The sequence below is a fragment of the Dicentrarchus labrax genome, unplaced genomic scaffold (genome assembly GCF_905237075.1).
Source record: "Dicentrarchus labrax unplaced genomic scaffold, dlabrax2021, whole genome shotgun sequence".
Classification (NCBI taxonomy): domain Eukaryota; kingdom Metazoa; phylum Chordata; class Actinopteri; family Moronidae; genus Dicentrarchus; species Dicentrarchus labrax.
In genome coordinates, this window is record NW_026136718.1 from 28,768,300 (window position 1) to 28,789,476 (window position 21,177).

The 21,177-nt window shown below is 41.2% G+C and overlaps 1 protein-coding gene across 1 annotated transcript; it reads right to left on the reverse strand.

Annotated features, from left to right (window-relative positions):
• Positions 1 to 17,860: 17,860 nt before the first annotated feature.
• LOC127350825 (zinc finger MYM-type protein 1-like) lies at positions 17,861 to 21,177 on the reverse strand. The gene is made up of 3 exons (XM_051377851.1): positions 19,867 to 21,177; positions 19,068 to 19,175; positions 17,861 to 18,867 (listed from the first exon to the last, which is right to left on the reverse strand). Exon 1 carries the CDS (start codon positions 20,816 to 20,818, stop codon positions 19,874 to 19,876), a length of 945 nt encoding a protein of 314 aa, XP_051233811.1. The 5' UTR covers positions 20,819 to 21,177; the 3' UTR covers positions 17,861 to 18,867; positions 19,068 to 19,175; positions 19,867 to 19,873.

Sequence of the window (21,177 nt, forward strand, 5' to 3'; positions counted from 1 at the left end):
AAAACCTGGACTGATTAGGAGAGACGGCATCCATCCCACTTGGGACGGAGCGGCTCTCTGATCTAATAATATGTTGTTGTTTTTTTATTTTAGTTTATATTTAAAGTTTATTTCTGATCATAAAAGCTGCCAAACCAGAGTTGGGACCAGGAAGCAGAGCTGCAGTCTTACACGCTTCTCTGTGCTTCCATTAGAATAGTTACCCGCCAAAAACCTCATAGAGACTGTGTCTGTCCCCCAACCACGTAAACTATTTAAAGACAGTAAAAACAAGAGGAGTTAAACGTAAAAACCTCAAAAATGTAACAAACTCCTCAGTAGCACAAAATAAAAGGAAGTGGACTATTAAACATCAGGTCTCTGTCTTCTAAAGCTGTTCTAGTTAATCAATTAATATCAGATTATGATATTGATTTACTCTGTCTTACTGAGACCTGGTTGTCCCACGAGGAGTATGTTAGCCTAAATGAATCCACCCCCCCAGTCATATCAATACTCACATTCCTCGAGGCACTGTAGTCAGTGGAGAAGTAGCCATATATAATTCAAACCTAAACTAACTTACAATTCATTTGAAAGCCTTGTTCTTAGTCTTTCTCACTCGACCTGGAAAACACTGCAGCCAGTTCTGTTTGTTCTGGTGTCTGAATTTAACAGAGTCCTATAACAACTTTAGTCCCTCCCAAATTGATCATCTTGTCAATACTGTAAACTTCACTAGATTCTATTGTCCCTATGAAAAAGAAAATATTAAAACCTAGGAGGCTAGCACCATGGTACAACCACCAAACTCCCCAATTAAAATAAAAAGGCGCGGAAATCTGAAAGGAAATGGCAATCTTCCAAACTGGTAGAATCAAGTTCAATATGGCAAGATAGTCTTAAAACATATATAAGGTTATACCAGAGCAGCCTATTATTCAACATTAATAGAAGAAAATAAGAACCACCCCAGGTTACTCTTCAGCACAGTAGCCAGGACACAGCTCTATTGAATCATTTATCCCCATAACCCTCAGTAGCAACGACTTCATGAGCTTCATTAATGATAAAATTATTACTATTAGAGACTAAATTAATCACCAACTGCCCTCAACAGGCATTGCTGTCTCTCCAAATACAGGAATCTTAACAGCTGTAAACCCAGATATATAGACTGCTTTTCTGCAATTAATCTTCATCAGTTAACTTAAATAATTTCTTCATCAAAACCATCAACCTGTCTCTTAGACCCCATCCCAACTACACTGCTTAAAGAAGTCTTAACCTTAGTTGACACTTCTTTACTGGATATGATCAATCTGTCTTCATTTTCAGGCTATGTACCACAGTCCTTTAAAATAGCAGTAAGTAAACCCCTTCTTAAAAAGCCCACTCTTAACCCAGGGGTTTTAGCTAACTATAGACCCATTTCTAACCTCCCCTTTCTCTCTAAAATTCTTTAGAAAGTAGTCACCAAACAGTTGTGTGACTTTTTACATAACAACAGCTTATTTGAAGATTTTCCAGTCCAGTACATCACAGCACAGACACAACTGGTGAATGTTACAAATCGCCTTTTAATTGCATCAGACAATGGACTTGTCTCTGTACTTGTATTATTAGATCTTAGTGCTGCATTTGACACCATTGACCATCATATTCTATTACAGAGACTTGAGCATCAAATTGGCATTAAAGGAACCACACTAAGCTGGTTTAAATCCCATTTATCAGATCGTTCTCAGTTTATAAATGGTAACGATGAAACCTCCATAAACACTAAAGATAGTCATGAAGTTCCACAAGGTTCTGTACTTGGACCAAATCTATTCACTTTATATATGCTTCCCTTAGGCAACATTATTAGGAATCACTCCATTAACTTTTACTCTTATGCAAATTATACCCAGTTATCTATCAATCAAGCCATGAAATTAATAAATTAGCCAAATTACAAGCATGCCTTAAGGACATAAAAACCTGGATGAGCTGCAATTTTCTGATGTAAAACTTAGACAAAACTGAAGTTCTTGTACTTGGACCCCAAACACCTCTGAAACTCATTATCTAAAGATATAGTTAATAGATGGTATTACTTTGGCCTCTAGCACCACTGTCAGGAATCTTGGAGTTATATTTGATCAGGAAATGTCCTTCAATTCCCACTTAAAGCAAACCTTGAGGACTGCCTTTTTTCACTTACGTAACATTGCAAAAATTAGACACATCCTGTCACAGACAGGTGCAGAAAAATTAGTCCATGGATTTGTTACTTCTAGGCTGGATTACTGCAACTGCTTATTATCAGGCTGTCCATAATAAATCCATTAAGACGCTACAATTGATTCAGATTGCTGCAGGACGAGTACTGACAGGAACTAGGAAAAGAGATCATATTTTTCCTGTATTAGCTTCTCTGCACTGGATATAATTTAAAATCCTCCTCCTCACCTATAAAGCTCTTCATGGTCAGGCCCCATCATATCTTAAAGAGCTCATAGTACCCTATTACCCCTCTAGAACACCACGTTCTCTGAATGCTGGGCTACTTGTGGTTCCTATAGTCTCTAAAAGTAGAACAGGAGCCAGAGCCTTCAGTTACCAAGCTCCTCTCCTGTGGAACCAGCTTCCAGTTGTGGTTCGGGAGGCAGACACCCTCTCCACATTTAAGAATAGGTTTATCCATTTGAGCTCCAACTGGCGCTGTTTTATGGAATTGTGTCATTTTGTAGCTCTTCCTCTGGTTTTCCGATTGGAGAACTGACACCGCCAACTGGCGCTGTTTTTACGGAATTGTGTCATTTTGTAGCACCCTCTTCCTCTGGTTTTCTGACTTGAGAATTGGCACCACCTACTGTTTACCCTGAAGAACCAACTTCTATAACAGATGGAAACAAGCATTCATCCACATTTTCTTTTGCTTAATTGCTTGCAATACAGTTAAAATTTGGATGGAACTAGACAATTGTATTGGTACTGACAAGAGTTGTGTAGACGTTAGTTCATTTTTGAATGTCACATTTGCATCCAATTACTCATTATTTGGTCATAATATGGAAGTTATGATTAGTCGTAGAATGTGTGCCATTTAGCTCCTGATTGAGAGTTCACCAGAATCATTAATGTAAATCCAATAGTCTTGTCTTGTGTGGCTTATTTACTGTTGTCATTGATTCATTTGTTTACAGTATCACAGCAATGCATCGCAGGTCATCTGATAAATCATTAGTAAAAATTCCAAATCACACAGCACACAGTCTGAAAGACAGAGGAGAACAGAGAGCAGGAGAAATATCTGCTAGCACCATGAATCAGTATCTGGTTGATGAAGCGGATCATGTTAGTCTGTGTATCACAGAACATGTACTTTATATTGAGATAAATACACACTTCTGTGATGCATTCTCTACTGCATTACACATGAACGTGTACAGGCAGAACATTATATATAGTGGGGCGGCTGTGGCTCAGAGGCAGAGTGGGTCGCTCCTTAATCGGAGGGTTCGATCCCCGGCTCCTGGTGCCACACGTTGAAGTATCCCTGAGCAAGATACTGAACCCCAAATTGCTCCCGATGCCGTGCATCGGTGTGTGAGTGTGTATGAATGTTAGTTTCTGTTCGATGGGCTTTGCCATCACTGTGTGAATGTGTGTGAAAGGGTGAGTAAAGCACAGTGTAAAAGCGCTTTGAGTGGTTGGAAGACTAGAAAGGTGCTATACAAGTACAGGTCCATTTACCATTACCATTTACCATTATAGTAGTGAGATCATGTAAATTGTTATAGCTCAGGTGGTCTCTCTCTCTCTCTCTATGTGTGTGTGTGTGTGTGTGTGTTGCATCTCTTAACAGCCAGCAGACAAACTCCAGTATGTAGGTATTCCTGCTGTGATCTGATTGGAGGTCTGCTCCTCAGTGGAGGGCACTGCTCCTTTGTTCCTGTCAGCTCTTTACTATCTGATCAAAGCTCCTGCCTTAATCACACAGCCACATACACACCATCCCATGAGCTCAAAGTGACAGAGGGCAGGCTGAGGGGTCTGGACACTGTGTGTGCTGTTGGAAATATACAAGACCGCCTCTATAGCTACACTTTTCATGTTAGCCACAAGGATGAGCCTCTGAACAAGTCCTTGCTGATCTACCATGTCTGAAATGTGTGGCTGCTGGTAGTATTTTTACAGGTAGTGCTAGCTACTAGTTTTTACTGTTCCATCTGACTTTCATCTGCAATTCAATATCCTGGTGGAGGTGTAAGTAAAGAAGTAGAAGGTTTATGTTAATTAGGAGGTTCATTTCCTGTCTTCTGTATTTTACCAGTGCAAATGTTTTCTTATTGCAACCAGAACATTGTTTTACTCTTTAAATTAAAATGTATAAAAACTTTCAATAAATTGTCTAATACAATTTCCATACTGAAATGTATTTTGTAGTCCGTAGATTGACCACAGACCACATTTATGGCTGTTTCATTTTGATGGAACGTTATATTTCTTACTGAAGACCACTGCCCGTACCTGCTACAGTTAAATATGATATATTGCTGGATGCAGCATAGTCACCAACTCTGGTCGGTGTTTCTGGGACAGTCCCAGCCAAAGCTACATAAAGTAAATGTATACATTCTTCATAGATCCTAACATTTTATATTTCTGCCTATTATCTTCCATTCGGCCTGGCTTTATTTTGCTCTAATTTTATTCACAGGGTGTGTCACATTATCTTCTTATTGTTGTGCTTTGTTCTACCTCTGGTAGGGGAATCTTGAGAGCTAAAGCACTTTTGGCTCCTTCTGTCTAGCCTATAAAGTGTCAGCTACAGATGTTTTTACTGCAAAATGTATTAAGTGTCTGTTGTGTAAATACTTAAACAATACATGTGTCTTTTCATTATTTCAGTATCTTGTTTCATTTTCTGTTTCATTTAACTCCTTGACAACTTTCTAGTTCCTCCCTACCAACATAACATCCTGTTCCCAGAAGTTGGAAGATACAGCACCTCAGTTTGGGTTTCCTCCAGGGCAGATTCAATTTCACATTATTTTCGCATTATTTTTAGTACTAATAATAATCTAATTAACTTATTTTTTCTTTTTCAACTGAAGAAAATTTTTAATGTGTCTGAAAGTAACTGAGACCGTTTAAAACAGCAAAGATATGATTAGGCAGTACCTGAATTTAACCAAAAAAGGTGCCAGTGTCCTGATTCAGTTCAAGCCTAAGCCTTACCCTAAACACAACAGAACCCTAAAGGCTCTTATACACTCGCCGTTCCTGACCTGTCGTGTGACAATGTGACGTCAATATGACGTAGATCTTGCTGGCGCACCAGGATTTAGGCCCGGTCGCGCACCACTTTTTTTTTTCAGCTGAGCGCGCCAAAGCGGAAACAGGAAGATGGACGAGTTCAAGGGCAAGCTTTCCGAGCAAGTGCGCCTCTACAGGCATCTGTACGATCCTTCAATGAAGGAACACAGAGATGCCCAGAGGTGGCAGAATTCATGGCGAGAAATCGGCATGAATGTTGGAAAAGAGGAGGCCATATGCTGGAAAATTTGGAAAAACCTCCACGACCGATTTGGAAAATCAAAAAACAGGTCGCCATTGTTTACCTTTTTCTTCTTCTTCTAGTGCGTAGAAATAGCAAAGTCGGTAGCCTTTCCTCAGTTGCGACACCTCTGTTCAGGAGAAGACTGCAACTAGTGTCGCGACCAGTATAAATAGTTATGCCGCTCATGTGAAATCACATTGTCGCACTACAGGTCGGGAACGGCGAGTGTATAAGAGCCTTAATTCTCCTCACCCAGTCTCAGCCAGCATTTTCTTTGCAAAGAGACACAAACATTTTGCACATCTCTTTAATCAGGCAGGTGTGTAGGAGTGGAATAAATATCCAAAAATAGAAAAGACAAATTCCCGCACACTGTCTAATTTGCAATACAAAACTGTATCTGCAATGTCAAAATCTTGCCTGATGAAGGTTAGACAGTGTGCGGGAATGATCTTTTCTATTTACACAGAAATGCAGTTACACAGGCATTTAGGAGGACCTCACCAGCGCTACAACACTATACCTGGGTATCGGACACCCACTAGGCGACGTGTAAGAAAATTTAAAAAATATACACAGTTGGCCAATATCTCAGCTTTTTATTAATTTCTGTGAAATTAAATGAAATTGTTATTTTTAAAGTTTAGATTATTATTTAACATAAACTTAACCAAAGAGCTAATAAAACAAATTCATCCAAATCCCTGGTTTTACACAAAGCTGGTTTTATCTACAGACACTGTAGGTTGCCTGTCATGGAGTTCACCATGTTTCTAGCCCAGAATGGCGAACCAAACACTGGCTCTAGATAGGAGCTTTTGCATTTCTTGCACGTTTTGCAGCCACCCTATTTCCATCTTTGTGGTTGGAAGGGGAAAATAAAAGTGAAGGAGCTAGATGCCGTTATATCCCAGCTGACAGACAACAACTGGATGGGGATATCCATAATGCATATTTATTATGCTAATTAATCATACACGAGTAGTAGATTATAGTAAAAAAAAAATGTGGGTGGCTGTGGCTCAGAGGTAGAGTGGGTTATCCGCTAATTGGCAGGTTGTCAGTTCAATCCCCTGCTCTGACTGCATGTCAAAGCTGGCTACATAGCAGCCACACTCTGCAGAGCCAAGACACTGCTTTTATAGGAGACTGTGGGGAGCCGGGGTTGACTGGTAACACAAGCTGCCAATACGTCACCTTCCTCCATGATCAGCCAATAGCAAAATTGAATTGCAAAAGCTAGGTTTCAACCAGTAGAGGAAGGTGGCTATGCATTTGTATAGCACAATATGCAGAATTCAAGCACTAAAATGTTGAGCTGTGGAACTGGACCAATAAACAACACTAGTAAATACCCATATACATACATTTTCAGTTACTTTTGAGCATAAATCTGTGTGAAAAGAGAGCTCCCATGTCCCCCAATCCCCAGTGATAATGATGAAAACCCTGCTTTGACACATAAACACAGAGACTGTCACATATCAGGCCTCAGTAGGCCTCATGTTGTGCTGTGCAGGCTGTAACAGGAGCCTGCCGGCAGGAGAGGAAGAGGCTGAACCACACAAGAGGATGTGAAGAAGCGAGAAAGAAATATCAATACTCACCAATGGGGTGAGATTACAGGAACAAGCACTTTCCACTCCAACCCTACCACAGGGCCTGGCGTCTCAGAACACAACACTCAGCATTAATATGGATGAGGAGGAGAGCTGCTGGACCCACCGGAGCGAGGCCACCCGCGGTCACTGTAGCAGCAGCAGTGACAAACTTTCCCTCTGTGCGGCCGAATCAATCCACTCAGCTGAAGATGAGAGTGTGTGTGTGTGTGTGTGTGTGTGTGTGTGTGTGTGTGTGTGTGAGGCTCTCAGGGCTTTTTAATGAATCCTGGTTGCACAAAGCGAGACTTTTGGAACAAACACAATTATTATACATCTTGGTTATGACTTCATTTCCAACAGAATACTCCAAAGTGAAGGGAATCAATCACAGTTGCAACTAGGTCCCTAAAACCTTCAACCTGTTCTTTCACTCTTTGTTAACACTGATGCAGAAAAACTAATCCATGCATTTGTTACTTCAAGGCTGGATTACTGCAACTCTTTATTATCAGGTTGCCCCAATAAGTCCATTAAAACGCTCCAATTAATTCAAAACGCTGCAGCACGAGTACTGACAGGAACTAGAAAAAGAGATCACATCTCTCCTGTACTAGCTACTCTGCATTGGCTCCCTATAAAATGTAGAATTGAATTTAAAATCCTCCTCCTCACCTATAAAGCTCTTCATGGTCAGGCCCCTTCATATCTTAAAGAGCTCATAGTACCCTATTACCCCACTAGAACACTACGTTCTCTGAATGCTGGGCTACTTGTGGTTCCTATAGTCTCTAAAAGTAGAACAGGAGCCAGAGCCTTCAGTTACCAAGCTCCTCTCCTGTGGAACCAGCTTCCAGTTGTGGTTCTGGAGGCAGACACCCTCACCACATTCAAGAGTAGGCTTAAGACATTCCTCTTTGATAAAGCTTATAGTTAGGGCTGGATCAGGTGAGTCCTGAACCATCCCTTAGTTATGCTGCTATAGGCCTAGACTATCGGGGGATTTCCCATGGTGCACTGAGCTCCTCTCTTCCTCTCTCTTTCTGCACTCATTCATGTCCCTTTAATGCATGTTACTAACTTCACTTCTTCCCCGGAGTTCTTGTGCTTTCTCGTCTCGCAGGTTCTCATGGATCCTGGTGGAGCCTCCTGCCATGGTCCTGCTTGACTGCCATTGCCAATACTGTTGTTGCTGTGCACCTGTCTGTCTGTCTGTCTCTCGCTCTCTCTCTCTCTGTCTCTCTCTCTCTCTCTCTCTCTCTCTCTCTCTCTCTCTCTCTCACCCCAACTGGTCGAGACAGACGACCATCCACCTAGAGCCGGAGGATCTGTCCTAGGTTTCTGCCTTTTAACAGGCAGTTTTTCCTTGCCCTTGTCGCCAAGTGCTTGCTCATGGTGGTACTGTTGGGTCTCTGTAATTAATGTTAAAGAGTTCGGTCTAGACCTGCTCTATTTGAAAAGTGTCCTGAGATAACTTCTGTTATGAATTGGCGCTATACAAAAAAATTGAATTGAATTGAATTGAATTGAATTGAATTGAATTGAATTGAATTGATGGCACAAGCATGTTGATCCATCAGGCAGCTTTTGGGATAGTACCTTGTTTGCTGCATTGACATCTTCGTACAAATGTGAATGTTTTTGCTGGATGAATACAGTAGTGTCTGTGTGTGTGTGTGTGTGTGTGTGTTAAGTGTAAACCTTCCAATAAAAATCCACTTCATTACCAACTCCTTTCCAATCTATATCTCCATGACCTTCCCTTTTCTCTTCATTTATCTTCTCAGGCTCTGCCTCAGAAGTGAGTTTTCTCACACTGCAGGACATTGTGCATTTCTCTCGTGCTATTTCACTGATTATCGGTTGCAGCCTATTCAGCTGGAGCACCGGAGGTCTCTGATTCTAACCTCAAAGTTGCTTTGCTTTAACGCTCCACTCTCTCGAGTAGAAGGTTTGAGAGTCGACACAAAGGCCGAAGTCACAAGCCAATTCATTCGCATCTCAGAGCACATGAAAGACTCTCATATATCGTTTCTTTACCAGTTGGAATCCAAGTGCTGCATCTGTGCCGGTAGCTGGTGTCTAAAAATGATCAGGAAACACTCTCCAAAAGCCTCTCTTTGTCGAATTTGTATGTTAACACTGCATCTTAAATATAATTCTGATGGTTTGATGGTCTGAAGTTTTTGTTTTTAGAAAAAGGTTTTTAGAATACTTTTGAATTTGTACTTATTAATGGTTTAGTTATATTTTCCACAGGTCTAAATGCTTTTTCAAAGCCTTCTGCACACTGTACACTGTCATTATTAGTAGTAAGTGAAGATTTCCACCAGGTTCCTAAAATCCACAAATTTCCAGAAGAAATACAAAGGAGGAGACTTCAGTGACTTCCTGGTACAGCCCTAATTTGATTATATTGTTTGGAGTTGGATTAGTGTAGTATTTCGGTGTTATTGGTTTAGTGTTAAGCAGACAGTGAATACACTGGTATTTTTGTTATTATACGTTATTTTAATTTCAAGCTATTGTATTTGTATGATCCTGTAAAGCTATGTTGTTTCAGGCCGCTAGAAACTTGATGAAAAAGACGCAACAGACCAGAGAGGGGGACTTGACCCTGTTTGAGGTTTCAGTTAGCTTTGCACAGAAACAGTTGGTAGAAATGTCCTTCAGAGAAACAAAGAGAGTACTTTTACTTTAATACAGAGCCTGTGCGTTTTCATTTTTTTTTTTCATGTCAGTGAGCAACCTAATCACGATCAGCACCGGATCCCCCCAAGGCTGTGTTCCTTCTCCTCTGCTCTTCTACACTTCTCAGCTGCACCTCCGGTCACCAGTCCGTCAGGCTCTTGAAGTTCGCGGATGACACCTCACCAAGCTCCTTCACCAAGAAAGCCCAGCAGAGGATGTACTACCTGTGGCAGCTGGGGAAGTTGAACCTGCCAAAGACAATGATGGTGCACTTCTACACCGCCTTCATCGAGTCCATCCTAACCGCTTCTATCACCATGTGGTACGTTGCTGCCACTGCCAAGGACAAGGGCAGACTGCAGCGTATCGTTCGATCTGCTGAGAAGGTGATCGGCTGCAATCTGCCATCCCTCCAGGACCTGTACGTCTCTAGGACCCTGAGGTGTACAGACAAGATTTTGGGTGACCCCTCCCACCCCAGACACAAACTCTTTGAAACACTTCCCTCTGGTAGGAGGACAGAACAGTTTCTTTCCGTCTGCAGCTGGTCTCACAAGGCCCGGAACCCCCACTGTCACTGACTCTTAAACCCACCCTGTATATTTGAATTACATTAATGCACTCCCGTTTTCTGTACAGTTTTCTTATCTATCTTTTCTTTATTTATTTATATTTTAAAAGTACTTTATTCTTGTGTGATTTTTGTGTGAAAGTATATTTTTGTGTGATTTGTATATTTTATGCACCAAGACAAATTTCTTGTATGTAAGAACCTACCTGGCAATAAACCTAATTCTGATTCTGATTCTGAATAGACAAGGACGTTGAAATTGGACGATCCTGCAAAGTGCACATGGCAACTATGATATGGATATGGTAAAGAAAAATGTGATCACTTTAAGATGAACTAAGTTAGCAGATAGACCTGATGGATCCAAACTCAATTCAGACAAGCATTTAAAAGCTGTTTGCTTAACGTCTTGCAAACAGCAAAGTATTACTTCAGACTTTTTACAAATCTGCAACATGATCAATAAGTTATTTTGGCATCATGTTGATCTGATCACAGCAAAATCAGTTTATTTTAGGCTCAAATCCCCATAGCAAACAAGATTAAAGGGAAAATATTTACTTGCGTTATTTCAGCAAGTATTGAGGCGAAAATGTGCTTGTGTTTGGTGTGAACACACAATTACAGTTGCATGAAAATCAGTAGCACTATACCCATCCACTATCCTAACCCCCACAGCCTTTATTTCCATCTCAATACATAAAGAGCACACTTCTTCCTGCAGTGGCACTGAATGTTGGCACTGGACGTAAATCACAAGATGCAGAATCATGCAATATGGACATAGCTCCGAGGGATAGCGCACTGCAGTGAGCCGATATACGTTGATATAAATTACACTTTGTGCTGTGTCCACCTGATTAATGTAAATCCAATATTCAATGACCTTTTATCTCATTTCCAATAATTTTGTACAAATAGTAGAAAATACAAGACATGGGTGACTGACAGCAACAAGTTCCTGCTTTTTTATGCTATTATTAGTGTTAACATATTGCCTTTTTGTTTGTGAGTCACACCGTGATTCCTGCTTTCCCACACCATCACGTCCATTAAGATGCCACCACAAACACACACACACACACACACACACAAACACACACACGCACACACACTACGTTATATGTGTGAACATGCAAACCCTTTCATCTGCACAATGAGCACACTCCAGCGTAGGAGGGGTGTCAGCATTGAGTGACATGCACATGCACACTCACACAAACACGCACACACAAACACACACACACAGTGTGTGTTTTGGTAATGTGTAAATGTGTCTCCTGCTACAGTCTTCTGCTGTCTTGACAACGATGACAGCAGCAGTGTGTGTAAGCCTCTGTTGGCCTGTCAGCTAGCTGCTACCACAGCTGATCAAAGTGTGGAGAGACGTACACACACATGCATATGTAAAGGAAACACACACGCACACTCCTGCATAGAGAAAACAAAGCACTAGTGGAAACACATGCAGCACATATTTCATCTGCAGGGGAAAAGATGCTTATCACCAATATAACTACATTAATATTGGGTAAACTACGGCAGAGAGGTGTCATATCAAGCTTGTTGTTATATTTAGTCTTAAGCTGTAAGGAAAATTTTAATATGGACCATTATTCCAGGCACTGCTGCTTAAAATGAGCCTATTGGCAACCATTGTCACATACAAATTTCATTAAGTAATTAGGGCTACACAATGAATCGAAAAATTATACGGCGCTGCACATGTGTCCTGGCCTACAGATTGTTTGCTACAGACCTCAACAAATCACATCATCATTATTTCATGATTTCATTTTCAGTAAAAATGAACACCGTGATGCAAAAATGATAATTCCCACACTAATCATATCATAATCACAATATACTTTTTTTAATCATATTTATATTTAGAAATGTGAATTTGAGGCCAACTTTTTGTAAAATGTCGCAAAAAAGAAAATGTGAATTAGGTGTTTTTCCATGAACTGATTTGGAGTGAAAAACAATGTATTTTGTCAGAAGTTGGCAGTATAGGCTACGTTACTCATGGCTGTCATAAACAGAGCAGAAAAAGTAGAATCGTTCTCAGGTGAACTTGAGGTCTAAAAAAGCCTCCAGAACTATCACCTCAACCTAAAAGAGCTGGAGATGCTCCTGATCGCTCCCTCTGCCTGAGAGAGCATTCGTGCATGCTGTGTCGGACAGTGGGAGAGGGCAGGCAACCTGCAGCTTGCAGCCTCTGCAGATTAATATGTCCATCCAACTGTCCATTACGCACAGACATTGCCACTCTGAATAATGCTCTGTGAGTGGGTGTACATTCATTTGACATGCCGCGATTGCTTCAACCGCTTCCAATGGGGGAAACTCGGACTGTAAGGGCTCAGTAGAAGCTCCTGGAGTGGAAGTGGCCTGCAGCTTGACATTCCGTGGGCACAGTGCATAATGACCATCAACATAGAGGAGAAGAAAAAGACTCTGAAACATGCCGTACAGATAAAGCCTCAGTTACACGCACCAAGGGGAGGGAACTGAGGTCGACACACAAGGCAGATACAGTAGCAGCACTCGTGGGCTCATAATGATACAGTATAAGAGGAAACATGTGTAGGGGAAGCTACTCAGTACGTGCCAGAGGGAATGTGCTGCTTTGGTGGAATGAGCCTCTGCCACCTAATAACCGAAGGGTCAGAGGCAAGGGGCTGGAACAGTGTGGGGGATGAGTGTGGAACAGCCACAGCAGAATCGACAGACTGCTTTCACATTGGATAATTGCTCTTCAGATGATGTTTGGCTGTTTTGTTGCAAAATGTTTTCACAAAGAGCATTAAATACACAAACCCACACACAAAAAGGTGGAAAAAGACTAGCTTTTAATATTGCTGCATATTTCATCTGCTGTGCTGGAATAGCCTTTTGTTAATGCCGACTGTTTATGAAATGTTACTACGTCTAATCTAGTAAGGCTGCCATTGTGAGTGTTACACACTTGATTACAAAGTTATTCAGACATTAGAACATGTAAAACTGCCATCAGATAGTAGTCTGTATAGTTTAATATGGACACAGTCTCTGTGACGTCATAGAGCCATTGTGAATCTCATACACACGACACAGATTTACAATCTAACTAGAAGTGCACTTGGAGGGTGCAGACCTCTGCCAAGGTTCTCTGTCCTCCTCCCTCTGCTCATGATTCACCGCCTACAGGTACCGCTGATAGAGAGAGGAGGAGCTGGTTTGGAGGGTGGAGGGCTGCTATCTCAGCCAGTGGCTAAGTTTAGTTTAGTTTAGGCGGCAGTAGCTCAGTGTGTAGGGACTTGGCTTTGGAACCAGAGGGTTGTCGGTTCAAGCCCCACAGACCACAATATGGAGTGTGAACTGGTAGCTGGAGAGGTGTCAGTTTCACCTCCTGTGCACTGCCAAGGTGCCTTTGAGCAAGGCACCTAACCCCAAAATGCTCCCCGGGTGCTACAGCTGCCCACCGCTCCTAATGTATATAGTAATGTATATTGGATGGGTCAAATGCAGAGGACAAGTTTCATTTCATGTATGTAAAATGCTGTATATACTGTGAAAATGACAATAAAAAGACTTTGTACATGACAAAAAGTTATTTTCTGCAGCTTTATATCATTTGAAGAACATTTTTGCAAGTAAGTAGGCTCCATTGTATCAAATAATTTTAATACATTACTGGTATGATATGTCTTCATTCATTTAAAACCATGCTTCCCTATTCAGCCCTTCTGCATCTGGCATTCATTCTCTGTGTCCCACATGGTGGTCTGAACCACTTTCAGATTTCCATGATCTGTCAATGAATTGGTTTACCTTGATTAGACGAGCTGAGTAAACTGACTCTGAGTTCATGTCAGTTGATTTCTCATACGATCCTTCAGTGTTATTACCACAACCAGAGAAAACCTATTTCCAGACCTGCAATTCCAAATCAAATTGGTTCAACCCTGTATATGAAATACACACCGCCATGTTATTCTATTCTACATCATAGCCCTCCCTACAGTTTTCTCCCTTTAGGCAGCCCCCACTCTCAAAAACGTTGGAGACTCCCAGACATACAGAGAGCTTTTGTTTTAGCTATTAGTTTAACAAGTGTGTTGTGGACAAAGCAAGAGGAAATTACTTTCACTTCACCTGCTTCACTGTCTCCACCGCAGCCTGTCTGCTCTGCTGTCTGCTCTGTGTGGGTGCGCAACCTTCCATTAATAGTATTTGCGACATAGAGAGAGAACAATAAGGAAACAAAGTTAACAATCCTCAATGAGGAGATGCCTTTTTTAACCAGAGATACTGATATGTTTGAGGGTTTTTTTCCCTTTATTAGACAGGGTAGCTTGAGAGATGGACAGGAAAGCCTTGAGAGCGAGAGTGTTAATGTCACACAGTAAAAGGCCACAGGTCGGATCTGAACCCATGGCCCTTGCAGCAAGCTCTACCAGGTGAGCTACCTGACAGTTCATTTTCAAGAACTCACAGTGCTGAAAGGAGACTGTCCTAATGATTTTGACACGAACAAGAAAAAGCTTCTGAACTTAATGAAGAGGATTTTCAGAATGAGTCTTGTAGCTGGAAATAGATGTTGTGGGTTCGCTCAGGAAAAAGGAGAAAGAAACTAGAACTAGAAAGAAAGGTACGGATGACGGCAAAATAACAGGTGGGAAAAAACACAAACATGCAAGCCAGACAAAGATATTTATATAATATTTTAAAAATCCATCATCATCTAGGGCTGTGGATGTGGAGGTACAGTTGGCATTACTTCACTTACGTCAGCCTGTAAACACAAGAGATACCGATATTTGTTCATTCCATGGTTCCAAAGCCAGACAGCATCACTGTTGTACTAACACGTCTGAAGCTTACTAGTTCAAATAATGATTCTTGTTTGTTTAATCTGTACAAAAATCTTTTTCTTCTCTCTGCTGGCTGTTGTGTGGCCTGTGCAAGGATTCCAGGAAACTGGAGACTCCAGAAATTGAGCAACAATCAACAATAAATTAGGTTATCAAATGATTACTTATGGCATTTTCAGTCAATTTAGTGCTGGCAGAGCAGGAGTAATGCTCAATAGTGTAGTAATCTTTACTCCCTGGTAAAATTTAAAGAGCCCCTCCAGACATATGTACACATAGTCCGTTGGAACAATGATGTGTGTCTGAAATGTTTTTCCCACAAAAAAAAAAAGAAAATATATATATATATATATATTTCCACATTAAAGTCCTTCAAATGCATTTACTTCTTCAAAAACATTCCTGAATTTTGAATAAGCAAATGTTGTTCATTGCTAATGTTTTCCTGCTGGACACAAAGATGTCTCACTACTTCACTGTAAAGTCTATTCTCAGTGGATGTGCACTGGTGGATTCAAGTTTCTACTAGGGATGAGTGGGTACATCTGTATCTGTTCAGCCAACTAAATGATCTGTATTTTATTCATACTCTGAAACCACTCATAGCCTATAAAGATATATTTTATTGTTGAGTCTCAACAAGCAACATTCTTCAAGCTTCCAACCCAAAGTGTATTTTTATCTTTCTTGGTTCTGATTGGTTGCTTTCATTCAGGGTGATGGAGTCTAACAAATTCCATTATGAGCACTAGAATGAGCCACAGATTATCAGATTATTATTCACAGATAACATTTCAGCAGATATGACAAACAGTCAAAACCCTTATTCTTCTTACTCATTCATGAAATTGGTTACACTTTACAATACGGTACACAAACTTTGAGTAGTTACTAATGAACAAGTGAGGAACGATTCAGAAATGATCTGATATTTAATGAATCCTCAGGCAAGACTCATGTGAAGGACAGAACTGTCAATCAAGGCCCACACAGCAGCCATCATGGAGCATCAATTTCCAAAATGACTCTCTGCACACTTTAAGAGCGTCTGAATTGAGAGATTGAGACCATAACAACAAAAAATGTATTGAATTCATATTTCCAGAGGGAGGCTGGCGCCTTTGCAATGGGAGTCAACTGGAGGCGGGATTTTTTTGGAGCCAGCATCTAGTCTCTCAGCCAGTCACAGCGTGATAAATGAGCTGCCTTCTGTTTCCACTATATTCTTATATTCTTTTTCGCTTCTCCCACAAACACACACTGTAAAAAAATGTCTGTAGATTTTTTTAAATTTTCAACAGCATTTTAAAGGAATTTATACAGAATAAAGTTGTTTTTTTAAATTGCACAAAAAATTACTGTCATAGCACTCATGTGGTATTTTTATATGGCAAAACTGTTTCTTTTGATGCTAAAAGCTTGTATGTATGCAGTAAAATATTAAAAAGATTTAAACTCAACAGTACTAATATCCTTTTACCGTAATAGAAAAGTTCTACAGTATTTATTACGGTGAAGTTCTGGCAATTGCTGCCAGTTTTTTTTACCATAAAAGATCTATTATTTTTACAGAGCAGGTTTGTCTGTTTGTCTGGTTGAGATTGTCTGGGCACAGTATATTTGTGTGTTGTGAGTATTTTATCATTCATGCTTTGTTTGTCCTGAGGAAGAAGATGCTTCTCCCAAACATGCTGACATAGTGAAATTTAGTAAAGAAATCAAGTTGCCATCCTTATATTTTTACTTTGAATATTGAATGAAACGCTGTTAGGCTGACTGTTAGCGAGCCTGTGAGTAGACATTGACCTCATTATCATTATCATTAGATTTATAATTTGTTTTGTTGTTGTGCCAGAGCCTCCTGCTATGCTTCATGCTGTGTGTTGAATGAAATATTTTACATGACAAAGTCTCTACCCTCCTCTCCGCCATCTGTCTTTCTGTTATTAATGCTCTAATACCTGATGGAGTTAGACCCAACACGGGAGTTTTCTTTTGAATTTTGTGTTAAAGTTAAAAATCAGAAGCTCCTTACATGTGAAGAGAGGAGTGCTATTTTAAAGAACTCAAATCTGTCAATTAACCTTAAAGGCTTGGAGTCCATAAAGAAATCTGATGTCAGATTGTTGTGTATAGTAGAAAATAAGGGTTGCCTTCAGGCAGTGGTGACCTCGAGTTAGCTAAAGCAGCTTAGGACCGGAAGGTTGTCGGTTCAATCCATGGACCAGCAAGATAAATCTGTGTGGGGTTAAGAAGCAGTGCCTAACCCTCCCTCATTCCCACCACTGAGGTCTTGTTGAGCAAGGCCCCTAACCCTGCCAGCTCCCGCTATGTGTGTGTGTGTGTGTGTGTGTGTGTGTCCACTCCTGCCTGTACCAGCAAACATTCTGACCATTCACGCCCGCACAACAGAGATTGTGTGTTTCCTCCTGTCCTGCAGGTAAAATGCTGAGGTGTCAGGAAAATAATCTCTCCTTGAACACAAACAAGACAAAGGAGATGATTATTGATCCTAGGAGGGGGGGGGGGGACAGCACACCCCACTGTACATCGGTGAGACAGAGGTATAGTGGGTGAAAACCTTATTTCAGGAAGTTGCTATTTCTTATTTGTATTAATCCTTTATGTGTTATTGTTAAGTTAAACTATTATCGGGCCTATTATTTTGATATTGAGGTTGGAGCTTTTATTTTGAAAGGGGTCTTGCCGGAAAAAGGTGTATGGTCGCTCTTCAAGTGTGGCAGCATGACAAAGCGCTAGCCTAATGTCCAAATGATACATTTTTGTTTACCTAGCACCCAGCTGATAAGGGCACAAGGTTTGTTACAACTTTGTTACACATAGGGTTTAATGTTAAGTCATATTTTGGCGCTATTGTGTGCCTTTGGAGAGTTTTAAGCCAATACGTTTATGCTAGCACTGCTATATAAGCTCATTTGAGGCAACTCTGTCGGTCTTAGGGAGCTATCACAATGGAGTTTGCTTGCTAATACAGTTTAAAAACTTATTTTATGTTAAATGTGTTTAATGTATTTGTTAGCACTCTCTTGTCACTAAATTTAAAATGGTGTAAAAAGGTGATATTTCATGATTTGAATTAGGGGTGGGCGATATTTTTGGGGATTTTGGCGATAACGATAATCAGTCGATGTCCTTTAAATGTGATTGGAATTGTCTGAGTTAGGGCTTGTGTCCACCAAACGCGTTTTTAGCGCTGAGAGCTGCAACAATGAATTGATACAAAACAACATATATACAGTAATATTAGCAAACACACTATGAAGACTTTCTAGAGTACCATATATAACTGGATGATTTTTTTTGCAAAGGTCAACTATATACAAAGAAACATGTGGTCAGTGCTGCGGTGAAGAACTGGTACAGAGGCACTGCACCACTACAAGCCTTGAACTCACTGTTCTCATAGATGAGGGACAGTTCGGTTTTGAGCTTGGCCTTGTTCAACATGAGGTACGCCTCCACGGTTGTTTCAAGCGCTGTATCGGGGAACTTCACACTGTGTTGTGGGAACAACTTTCCATGCAACAGTGTTGCGCTGATGAGGTGCTGGGTGAAGGAGAACCTCTCCTTGTCATGAATCAGGATAGTATCACATACCTGTAAAAGATACATCATCAGCTTTAATTTGCAATAGAGCTATTTTGATGCAAGTGATCCTGACTGAACACATGCCTATGTCCAAGTCAAGTATATGATAACTAAGGTGCTGATTGTTCAGGGTTTTTGGTTTTGGCTACATACTACCAGGCCTGAAAAAAAGTTCTAGGGGAAACACTGACAATGACATCACAACTTACCTCTGTAGCCAGCCTCTGTTGTTCTCCTGGTCCCAGCTACTCCATCGCTTTATGGGCTGCTGCTGCTCGTCAGATGCGCTGTCCCCACACAAAGAGGGAATGGAGGCCCTGGGTCCAAAAAATAAAGTTTAATTTGATAACTTGCCATCAGACTTCTTAACTCACTGTAACCCCCCCTCAACACACACACGCACATCCACTGACTGACTTAATTATGTACATCACAGGTTAAAAGCAGTTACTAGACATATTGTGTGTGTGTGTATGTATGTATATATTATATATACACATACACACACACACACACACACACACACACACACACACACACACACACACACACACACAATATGTCTAGTAACTGCTTTTAACCTGTGATGTACATAATTAACTTATGTTATTAAGTTTTTTAGCAGTTTTCTATTACATTTGTGAGAGGGATGCAACATCATTTTGTTCTGCTGTGCACTTGTCCTGTGTAAGTGATAGTCTGAATGACACTAAAGTTAATCTTCAATCTTCAATAACAACTAGGCCTCTTCTAGAAATTGACCTGGTGGACATCTTAATAAGCCTGTTATTACAAACTGTGTAATACTTTCCTTCATTATTATCCAAGTCTGATTGTGTCTTCTCTTTCCTTTTAAAATACTATAACAAATATAATTGTGATGTGCTCTATGCTAATCACTCACTTTGATAACAAGACACATTTAGGCTTTTACACTGTTGGAAGTGAGCTATTCATCTTTCTAACATCAACAGCTTTATCAGCCAATAGTAAAATATAGTTATTTACCTGATTGTTAGTATGAAGACAGGGTCGATGTTCCTCTTCTGCAGCTGGCTGAAAAGCATGTCCACATTTGGCATGATCTTGTGGAACAGTGCCAGGAAAAAATAGAGAGCCTCGTCTTCGAGCATTCCTCACAAAGCCCCCAGCCTCTCTGACAGTCGGGGGGGTCGAAGTTCCCAGAGTCTCTGATGGTCTGGAAACACGTTAGGAGGTCATCCTTGTGCTTGTACACAGTGTTTACAGCGCGACTGTGGAAGGTCCACCGTGTTGTAGAGGCTCTGGGGAGTCTATGCGCAACCACTTGGTCAAGCATGGTGGTTCGCTTGGTAGACCTGGAGAAGAAAGCAGAAAATCCTGCAAGGTCGGAAAAGAAAGTGCCGATCCTGGGGATGCGTGAAGTAGCCTGCTGCATGATGAGGTTCAGCTGATGTGCGTAGCAGTGGACGTAGTGCGCATTTTCGTACACATCCACTATTTTACGCTGCACTCCGCCGGTGGCTCCCCTCATCACACTTGCTCCGTCGTAAGCCTGGGCAATAAGTTTGGCCTTTTGTCCATGTGAGAGTATGGTGCTGAGCCTCTCCAGCAGCGCTGTAGCGATGGTGTCGGCGGTTGCGCTCTGGATGCTAATGAACTCGAAAAACCACTCTTGGATGTTACTGTTAGCATCGATGTAGCGTAGCACAAGCACCAGCTGGCAGTGGGTGGAAACGTCAGTCGTCTCGTCGGCTTGAATGGCGATAAAATCAGCACTCTTTACTTCCTCCAGGATGTAATCCTTAAGCACTGACAGCATGCAGTCCAACAGCTCGTTCTGTATCGTCTTTGACGTGCCCTTAAAAACGGTAGCTGTCTTCAGGTGCTCCTCCAGCACACTGTCAAGAGACGGCAACAAAATCCACCAAGCCCCAGAAAATGGGGGGGTTGTCCGAGGAGTCCGAGTCAGTCTCGTCATGCCCACACAAGGCCAACTCAAAAGTCCCACAAAACTTCACACAATCGATAATCTTGGGTAAAATGTGGCTGTTTTTATCCACCTCCTCATTATGTTTCCTCACCGCAATCCTGTGGGCGTCATCCAGCTGCGTAGCGATGTTCACCTTTCTAATATGGCTAGCTTTACAGAGTTATCCATGTGTGCCCTGGTGTTTTGCTTCATATCCCTCACTCCGGTAACTGTCCATGCTGGATCTGTCCCCGTTGTTTTAAAAAGCAAGCACGGAAAGTAAAATACAGCATTAGCATGAATGCACCCAGCTAGCCAAGCCTTCCCGGCGTACCAGCTACGGGAGAAGCCGCCGCCATATACTGTGT